The sequence below is a fragment of the Acanthisitta chloris genome, unplaced genomic scaffold, assembly GCF_000695815.1.
Source record: "Acanthisitta chloris isolate BGI_N310 unplaced genomic scaffold, ASM69581v1 scaffold5132, whole genome shotgun sequence".
Lineage (NCBI taxonomy): Eukaryota > Metazoa > Chordata > Aves > Passeriformes > Acanthisittidae > Acanthisitta > Acanthisitta chloris.
This window is the reverse complement of record NW_008659809.1, coordinates 59,702-70,242: the sequence shown is the minus strand read 5'-3', so window position 1 is coordinate 70,242 and position 10,541 is coordinate 59,702. Positions and strand designations below refer to the sequence as shown.

Below are 10,541 nucleotides of genomic sequence, written 5' to 3'. Positions count from 1 at the left end.
CTAAGGCTGTGTGTGGAAGGGAGTCATATGTGAAATTATACTTTGCAGCTGCTGCCCACATGTGCTCCTCTCCCTTCCCCAAAACCCACTCCACACCATCTGCATTGCTATACCCTTGAAACTTGCCTTTTCAGGGGGGAGGAACCTCAGAGTTCTGCACCTGTGATATATGATGTGTTTTACTGTAATTATAAATGACAGTGCATTAGAGATCACAGTGTCTAGCTGCTATGCCAGTCTCCATAGACTCCTAAAACTCAGCCTGATTTTTGTTAAGTACTTTCAAATGGGAAAGTAATTTTTGGCAATTTCTTTAAATGTCTTTCGAAGTCTTTCTTGTTCATTACTTAAAACATCCCCAAGAAGTAGGTGTCTATGTTTGATACAGCCCTTACTCCTGGCTGTTTAGACTCAGGGGCTCAGCAAACACTCCTGAAGTTCCCTTGTGCCTAAGGAAATCTAGCAGTGAAACTCTGAAGGTCTGTAATTACAGCAATGGGTATGGAAAAGCAGATTTAGATGCTGTGTCTGGGTAACTCTGTGCTTATTAACATTTCCAAGTGCATACAGTGATTCTCTAAGTAATTGGTAGTGAATTCTGCATGGGAGGAATTGAGGAAGGGGAGATGGACCTGACTGTGGTCCTGACTCCTGACATCCTTTAGCAATTGACTCCCATTGCCCCATGGACTAATTGGAGCATAGTCATGGAAGAAGGATGAGAGGGAAAACAGTTCTGGTAAATGGATAGGAAGAAACATGTTAAATAGTTCCTGTAGAAAAAAACCCAAGTGTTACCATCCTCCTTTCCTGCACTTAAATTCTTCCTCTGTTTTAAATGTCAAGTGTAGCATAGAACACTGATAGTGATACCGAAGTGCGACGCAGGGGCACAAGAAACATCTGTGATATGTATAAGAAAGCTCCATGTTCTATCTGTCACTTGTACCCCCACCAATAAGATGGTACTGGAGACCACAGAAAGTTTTTCCATGTCTGTCAAGACCCTAATGCTCCTGTCTACAGCATCTGACTCTCAAAGAGCTCCTTTTGCTGTTCCATACTTGGAGTATTCTTGCTAGAAAACAGCAGGCATTGTCAGCAGCCAATTTTCAAGGAAATTGGCCATTTAAAACCACATCCTAAGTAGCTGGCTACACATATTAGCCTTCTCTGACCTTTATTGAAACTTTCTGTCTGTCACCTCTTTGTTTCTGTAGTCTTTATCTTTAAATAATCAGCTGTTTTGTTTACTAAATGTTGGTCAGGGGTACTGTATTTCCACTACATTAGCTCTACTCAGGGGAAAGTAATAGCTCTAGATTGAAGCATAAGCCATTTGTTGTTCTATAATGAGGAACACTCTGCTGCATGCTTTCTAACTGATTAGATGAATTATGCTTTATTTGCCTTGAGAAAAAAAACATACTTAAAAGCAATTTTCTGAAGAGGAAATGAGGCAGAGAATGCACAAGGGGGGAAAAAAGGTTCTATCCCCATTAAAGCTTCCTGACCTGCATTTTCACACATTTCTTGACTGAACAATCCTGGTGCTTATTGCTGCAAATCTACCAGGCTAGAAATTAATTGCAGGCTAATTACTTTATGTCAAGAATCTGCCCAATTATATCTCAATTTTGCTACAATGGCAATTCTAAAAGCAGTTACGTCCCTTCCTTCTTTCAAGACTGTATTGCAGGATTTTATCAATGGCAAACACAGTTAGGATAAGCCTTTTCATCAGAAGAAAACTGCAGATATCAGGTGTTTTTTAAAGAGTTATTTTCATCAGGAGTTACAGTGATAGGACAAAGAGTACTGGGTTCAACCTGAAAGAAGGCAAATTTAGGTTAGATATACAGAAAAAATTCTTCCCTGTGAGGGTTCTGAGACACTGGCACAGGTTTCCCAGAGAAGCTGTGGCTGCCACATCCCTGGGAGTGTTCCAGGCCAGGTTGGATGGGGCTTGGAGCAGCCTGGGCTGGTGGAAGATGTCCCTGCCCATGGCAGAGTGGTTGGAACTCAATGATCCTTAAGGTCCCAATGATTCTATAACTTTGGTACCTTCGTGTTCACCTGCATTTATACACCAATGCTCTGTTTAGAAGAGGGATTTGAAACACCTTGTTTTAAAATTATTTCACATACCCAGTGAACACTTCGTTCTTTAAAGAAATTGTTACCACAGTGTTTTGCACCTTGGCATATGTCTTTCTTAGGATAAATTATATTTCCTTTACAGAAGCAATTCATGCATACATTCTCCTCAGTTATGCTAAGCAGTCGCTCCCATTTCTTTATCCAAAAGAATGGAAGTTTTTTACCTTTTTTCTTTTTTAAAAAAATTGAGCTCTCACAACCTTAATCTTTTCCATAGTGCCTCATAGATGAAATCCATTTTGTGAGAATTCTCTGTTTTCTTCTCCATTTTACATGTTCTTATACAGTAATGCAATGAAATGTGCATACTATAATGTAAGTTTTCATCTTTTGCTAATCCTCCTAGAGAAGCCTAATTCCCCAGCACGTATTGATTACCTTTTTTGGCCATAACTTAAGCACTTGAATATTTCTGGGTCAGTCCCTGGCCCCAGTGTGGCAGAGGAAGAGCCATGAGTGCTGTCACTGAAGAATCAGTTTCTTGCAGAAAGGAGCCACAGCAAGTTAGAGACTCCACTGATAACGTGCTGAAGAGCAGCAGTCCAGTTTCACTATGGCTTGCACTGTTGGGACATATTTATCCAGCTCTTTGGAAGGTGGATCCTTCCCAAGAGGGGAGAGCACACATTGTTAGATAACATTACTGAATAAACAAGCAAGCTGCTTTCTCTCCTGCTTGTGTTTCTCAATGAAGTGCCATCCTACATGGTGCCTGTTAGAGTTGGGTTTTTTTTTTTAAGAGATGAGGACTGATAGGTCCAAAAAAGAAAGGATACCTAGGCCTTTGAAAGGCAGTTATAAGACCAAACTCATGCAAGGTCCTTTTTAAAGTAGATCATGGCTTAGGCACTCTACTTTTCATTATTTTATATTTGCTTCACTGAAAATGTCTCCTGAGGAACATGCAAAGTCTTTGGCATTTTGCACTGTTCAGTGCTTCCTTTATTATTCAGCTGTGCTGTGCCTTAGATATGTGTTTTGTCCTTTCTTTGAGATCTTTGTATCTTTGTGGTATGGAAAAATTTATGATTGAAGGATTGGTAGGCAAAAATCTCTCTGAATTATTACATGCTTTAAGGCAAGAGCAGAGTACAGTAAGGGCTACAGATGTCCTTTGGAAAGAGAGGTCAAAGCTTAAGTGGACAGGAATAGGAAAAGAGATGTCCATCTAACATACTCAAATAGAATGTTGGGAGAAATTCTACATGTCCTGTTTTCACAATAAGTGCTTGACAATGTAAAGTGAAAACACGGAGATTAGGTTATTATTATAAATGAGAATTGCATGATTTTAAATTAAGAAATTCTCACCTCTGTTGAGGAGCAGCACAGCCTCTGCCAAAATCACATCCTTTTGAGGTTTAAAAGGAGAGTAGTGGTTATTAGGTTAATTTATTGGTTTGGGCAAGGCAGTAGTGTTGCTCCTGAAATACATTAGGATGCTCAAAAAGACACTGAAATCAGAATACATTATTACTGATTTCCCCTCCATTTCATTAATAATAGATAACTTGAAATCAAATCCTTTCTTTTCAGTATTATTCTGTGACTATTCATGTTTCCTTTCTGAAGTATTGCAGGTGTTTTCCTGCAGCTCCAACAGTACAGGATGCCAGGCCACTCCTGTCCATTGAATATATTCTTTATTGGAAGATGGCTTCTAAAAAGAAATGATAGAACAATCCTTAGGTCTCATGCAGTTACTGGGGATTTATTATACATACTCTGGGTGAGTAAACCAGAATGTAGAGATGCAATTACTGTACCTGCAGACGAAGCATCATCTTGACGTTAAGTACTCCTCGAACTATAGGAAACAGTATAGAATAAACTGCATTTCTTTTCTCTTTAAATCTTTAAAGCACTACCAAGCCTGAAATCTTCAGATTCCATAAAAGAGGCAGCAGGCTTTGATTAAACAGCTGCTCCTGTTATCTGATTTAATCGTGGCGAACTGAATGTTCTTGTGATCCAGAAGGTTTCCAAAGCAGTATGCTGACTTGGGAGCTTGCATTTAGAAATTGCCTTCATCCTCCAGAGAACTGCAGTGAATCATTGGAGGGGGTGAAAAACCACAGCTGTTGAGTGGCACGTGGTAGCAGGCAATACCTAGCAGCAGGCACAGGAACCAAAAGGGATGTTGTCTGCAGTGGGAACATCAGGAGGAGATGGCATGTGGGCAGAATATAGCTCTCCAAACTCAAGCAAGGCTAGCACTGCAGAAATACTACTCTTCTTTTTATATGCCATGACTGAAAGAGAGAAAGGGCTGATTCATTCTTTCTCTGCTTTTACATTATTTCTGCCAAAGTAAAACAAATAGAAAATAACTCTCAGTTCACGGCATTTTACACTCTCTTTGCTATAGAACAAACAAATGGTACAGAGTGGAGGAAACACCCCAAAACCACAGATCCACTGAGAACTCAGCTGGTCCATCCCTACCTGCCTTTCCTTGCAATGCTTATCTAGACAGTTCTTAAGTGCATCCAAAGGATGCACCCTTTGCATCTCCCAGAATTAGTCATTCCTGTCAGTGGACTAGTTACCTTGGAAGTGTGATTATCCTTTGAAATCTAGAATATACCCCTTCAGATCCCACAGCCTTTCCATTTATTCTTTCTACCTTTCATGTTGTCACTCTGGTGTGTATGTCCCAAAAAAAAAACCAGAAAGGAGGCTCCTATTCTTTCAGGTGAAGTTGTTCAAATATAATAATGCTGGGCAGCAATACAAAACCCTCAGAACAGATGCTTCTAAAACATCAGGTGATTTTCTCAAACCTTTCTCCAGCAACCTCACAGTGTTTTGAAATTCAGGCTTCATCTTCTTTTCCTGTGAGATTTGCCAAATAAAAGGTTCCCATGTGGCACTTGCTGTAACCAGCTGCTTTCATGGGCAGGCAGCAGAGCACCCCAACCTCCTGTGACTCTGAGCTAAGTGACTCTGAGCTACTCACAGAGTCAAAATGGGAACTGAGGAAATTTGTTTTCACATAGGCACCTTTAGGTGATGGTAGTACTGGTTTCCTTTTCCTTTCAGAAGGTTTGTGCACTTATCTTGCTGTTCAGGGTACCTGCTATCTCAGAATTCAGGCAAAGCAGAGTGCCAACTGCTGATTTTGGACAAGTCCTTCGACAGAACAATATATGGAAATGTTTTTAGTGAGCAGATGCAGACTCTTGTCATTCTGCAGAAGGCTGGGCAGAAACTTGGATTGGAAAGAGCTATAGATCTAACTCATAAAGCACTGAAAGACAGCTTGAGAGGCCAACTAACTGCACTGTTCAGTTATGCAGAATTGCTGGTGGCAGCCAACAGCTTCAGCAGTGTGGGTTATGGAGATGCACCATCTCTCCATCCCAAAGGCAGTTCTCCACAGGACTCATCTGACATGAATAAAAACTGACAAGGGACAGCAAAGGAAGAGGAGGAGCAAGATTGTGCCTTGTTGCCCTCCTCTCCTTAAGCCTTCTGTAGAACCATCAAGAAAGTTGCTTGATTCTAATGTTGCTTTCCCACTCCATACTCTGCCTTCCTGCACTTTAGCTCCTGTTATGGTCCTACAGGCAGCCCATGAGGTCAAACAGCAAGTGTGTGCAGGTGTGGAGACAGTGGAATCTCAGTGGTTGTCCAAGGAAATGAATCGTGCAGAGAAGATTCATTAATCTCTTCAGAGCAATGAATTACCTTATCATAGAATGTTAAGGGGTTGGAATCGACCTCAAAGCTGATCTAAGTCCCAACCTCCTCTCCATGGGCAGGGACACCTCCCACCAGAGCAGGTTGCCCAAGGCTCATCCAACCTGGCTGTGAACACTGCCAGGGTTGGGGCAGCCACAGCTTCTCTGAGCAACCTGGGCCAGTGTCTCACCACCCTCACAGGAAAAAATTTCTTCTTAATATCTAACCTAAATTTCCCCTCTTTCCATTTACACCCATTGCTCCTTGTCCTATCAGTATAGTTCCTAACAAAGAGTCCCTCTCTGGCTTCCTTGTGGGCCCCTACCTTCTATATTTTTGTTCTGTTTCCCCTGTGAATTTTTTCCCATGTGAGGGAACAAGTGAATTGACTATTTTATCATCTCACCTTTGTCCTCCCTGAAAGGCATTCTCTTTTGTGCTAGTTTCATGGATTGATGCAATCAGACTGGCTACTAATCAAATCGATCTCAGTAGCCTAATTCTGTACCTGATCTCTCTCTGTTTGTGCTTCAAGGTCTTTGACAGGGTCCGAGAAGATTGCCCTAATTTCCACGAGAAGATTAAGCCTATTAATGCTGAACTCACTCAGCCCAAGCTGGCCATCAGTGCTGAAGATGAGGAGGAGCTTCTGACCCGGGTCAATGTTGTCTTCCACTGTGCAGCAACAGTTCGTTTTGATGAACCCCTAAAGTATGTCCTGCTTTCTGTGTTTCCTAAGCATGATTCAGAACACACAATAGCCCCTAACACACTGTTCAGAGCATCTCTTGGATATCTGCAGTGGTAGTTCTCCACTTACATGTTCATGCTACGTGTGGTTCTGTACTGAACGTGCAGGGCAAATGCTCTGAACATGTTGTGTGTATATGCACATCAAAAGTGAAGGATCTTGGCAGATTTCCATGGACACAGAAAGAAGTACTGCAAGCTTGGGTTGTAGTACAGTAAGGGAGTTAAGTATGACCTAAAATTGGGGTGGGGAAAAGTGTGTTTAAGGTCAAGAGGGAGATGTTTTGGCAGAGATGGAGACAGCTTGAGGTGAAACTATGTTGTGTGTCTCTAAATCTAGTGTTAATGGCCTTTCTTTGTCACTGAGTAACTGAAGAGGGAAAAGACATTTGGTTTGAGAAAAGAGCCTATCACAAGCTTTAAAAAACTCAACAGTCAGTGTAATTAACTGTTTACAATAAGTGCTCAGTTCCCAAAGGAGCTCCCTTGGGAGCCCTGTCCAAGCAGGCTTTCCATTAAGCAAAAAACCAGCAGAAATAAGCCACTAAACCAAGATTAGATGTGTTAAGTGCTTCTATGCACATTGTACAGGTCAACAAACTGAGGTGGATGATCTGGATTGCCAGATCCTCATAGTTGTTTTGGAAAACACTAAGGCTGTGACAGCAGAAAACACAGTTATTAATGTCAGTCTTCATTTTCTCCTGGATAGGTTAAATAGATATCCACTATGTCCACCATAAATGTTTGGTTTTTAGAACAACTAATGAGAGAAATAGCAAAAAGGAGGCAGCTCTTGATGTATCTTGAGCCATGTGTAGAATGTGGCACAAGATGCAAGTAGCAAAGTGCTACACTAATAGCCATAAGTGTTCTTAAATCAATGCACAAATGAACAGACTTCAAGAATATGTCTCAGTGGCATATAACATCAAAGGGAAATGATGTTTTTAACAGGGAGGATGGCTAGAAAGAAGTTAAAAGAAAAAGCTTAAATGGTCATCAGCTTGCAGGCAGTGTAGAAACTATTTAAAGACTGATTGCATGTGATCTGTCAAAATCTCTCTAACAGAACTAGGAAAATCCAGTATAATTAAACAGCAAAATATGAGAAGTTCTTCAAATCATATTATTCCTGCCTCAATAATAAAATAGATGGGTAGAAGTTCTCGCAAGTTAAATGTGAAAGCACAATATTGGTGCTCAAATAAGAATTTTGAGCAGCAACTTGATAATGACACAAAATAATAAAACTAGTTTTCAAACACAGCAGAAGTTAAAAGATTACAACAGAATATGTGAAGCTGAGAGATAAGGGAGGGGCAAAAGCAGTGATTTCAAGATGCTAGAAAAGCAGCAATCAAGAAACTAAATGAATTGTTGGCTTCGACAGTATTTAGGGTATTCTCCAGATGGAACCCTTGAGGGCAGAAATCTGAGAAACTGTGTTATATTGAAATATTAGTAGATGCTGTTTTAATATAAGCAGAAAAAATAAAGAGTAACAAATCACCAAGGTTAGGTGATAATCCCTTAGAAGGCTGAAGGAATTCTGAGCATTTCAGCAGAAGTCCATGCTGGGCACATGGTATGAGCACAGTTTTTTTCCCCCCTCAGTAGAAATATTCTCTCTGCTAGAAGGGCTGGAGGAAATAGAAACCTATAGAAAATGATATTCTTTAATAGCAGCATGTAAAAAGAAAAGTATCCCTGGCTTTAGATACTGTGATCCAAATATTAATCATACTCTTGTTTTCATTCCTATGGACTATCTATAATTTCTCGTCAACGTAATTAACTTTTTCAGTGTACACTGTGCTTGATAGCATTATTCATGATCTTCTACATGTTGCTGAAAGCTTCTACTGCTAGGCTGAACAGTTTGCATATTCCTTAGCCTTTTCCCTTCTGGACAGGGAAAACTTTCTTCCAGTATAAAGTATGCAACAGAGTTGTATGTTATTTGCTGAGATCCGTTGCAGATAGTCTCTAGGACAGCTTCTAGCTATGCTGAGTGCTTGAAGGTCAACCTTGCCAATGAAGGCACCTTTTTTAAAAATGCTGATCAGTTCTCCATTGCTTGGGGATTTAAGCTCTTATCTCTAATTGTGTCTTCTTTCAGTGTGAATGGCTTCAAACTGAAAGAGGGTGGGTTTGGATTAAATACTAGGAAGAGATGCTTCATTGTGAGGGTGGTGAGACACTGGCATGGGTTGCCCAGGGAAGCTGTGGATGTCTCAACCCTGGTAGTGATCATGACCAAGCCAGATGGGGCTCTGAGAAACCTGGTCTGGTGGGAAGTGTCCCTGCCCATGGCTGAGGGTTGGAACTAGATGATCTTTAAGGTCACTTCCAACACAGGTCATTCTATTATTCTATGAATCTGATTTTCTGGGCCTAAGAACCCTTTGCTGCTTACTGAAACCATGTGTTTATCTGGTTTAGCAGTGGTCCCTTAAGGAGAATGTTGAATGGTTCCCATAGGAATCACAATGGCTCAGTGGCCTTGTGTGCTGGAAACAGGTGTTCCAGGAGGGGGTGACAGATATGTCAGATTTAGAGATGTTAGTGAAGTGTTACTCCTAACCCTTCAAACTGAGTAGAAATATTTGAGACGCATTGTGTGTCCAGAAAAACAGATCCAGCTGCATCGCTTTGAAAGCTGGTTTAGACTTGCGTTTCAGTGACTCCTTCTGCTCTGCTCTGTCCCCTTCTCTCCCCTCACTTCCCTTTCCATTACCAAGTTTGGATAAGGCTCTGTTTCCATATATTCTTTCCAATGAAATGCATTTTGTCTCCTTTCCCTGCCCTTTTTAGACGTGCCCTGCAACTGAATGCCATGGGCACGCAGCGGCTCCTCGAGCTGGCGCGACAGATGCAGAACCTCGAGGCCTTCATCCACATCTCCACTGCCTTCGCAAACTGCGTCCGCAAATGCATCGAGGAGATCATCTACCCACCTCCAGCTGAACCCAAGAAGCTCTTTGATTTAGTAGAGTAAGTAGGAACTGCAGCATCCCTTTCCAAGTTGATTTTGCTTCATTCTATAGAAGAATCGCGAATTGTTCACCAAACCTTTCCGGTGGCATTTTTGTTCATAGTTGCTTATACTGCTGTTTGTGGGGTTTTAATAACTCTGATTTTGTGAGAGCTCAGCATTAAGCTCTGCAGGAGTGTCTTTGTCACCAGGAATGGAGTTGCTGCTTTTTGTAACACTCAGCTCTATTGCTGTCTTAGTAAGAACTAAGTTTTTTACGTATACTTTATATTAATTTTGATACCTCTTCAGCTTCCCAACGTTGTTTCCAGTTCTTTCAAAAATACTGTGGTATTCAACTGGAGTTATATGGGGATGAGACACAAATAGGCTTTTTTAGAGGGTTCAGTGTGAGAATTACAGAATCTTTCAGGTTGGAAATGGCATCTGAGGTCATTGAATCCAACCTTTGGCTGCTCATCACCTTGTCAGCTAGACCAGAGCACTAAGTGCCATGTCCAGTCAGTTCTCAAACACCTCCAGGGATGGTGACTCCACCACCTCCCTGATCAACACATTTCAATGTTTAATAGCACTTTCCATGAAGAAATTCCTCTGGATGTTCAACCTGAATCTCCCCTGGGGCTGCCTGAGGTTATGTCCACTCATCCTTTCCATGAAGAAATTCCTCTGGATGTTCTACCTGAATCTCCCCTGGGGCTGCTCGAGGTTATGTCCACTCATCCTGGACTGGTATCAGGACTTTGAGGGAACAAAAAAAAAAAAGCTTATTTAACTGAATTTGCCAAAAAGAAGACTAATTAGAAAGAATAACAAAATCTGATGATAAAGCCCCCAGGAAACTTTCCCCTTTGAAGAATTTTTTTACAGCTGTTAATTTGTTTTCATTAATTTTCAAGTGGTATTCCACTTGGGTGATATAAGCAACTGATCTGTGAACCAGTAACCT

General features: G+C 41.2%; 1 protein-coding gene across 1 annotated transcript in view; it reads left to right on the top strand.

Annotated features, from left to right (window-relative positions):
• The first annotated feature begins 4,791 nt into the window (after positions 1-4,791).
• The window catches only part of FAR1 (fatty acyl CoA reductase 1), a 33,373-nt gene continuing 27,623 nt past the window's right edge, over positions 4,792-10,541 (top strand). Inside the window, exons 1-3 of the mRNA XM_009069545.1 lie at positions 4,792-4,860; positions 6,380-6,555; positions 9,412-9,591. Of these exons, the coding sequence (XP_009067793.1) occupies positions 4,792-4,860; positions 6,380-6,555; positions 9,412-9,591 (425 nt within the window). The remainder of the gene's footprint in view (positions 4,861-6,379; positions 6,556-9,411; positions 9,592-10,541) is intronic.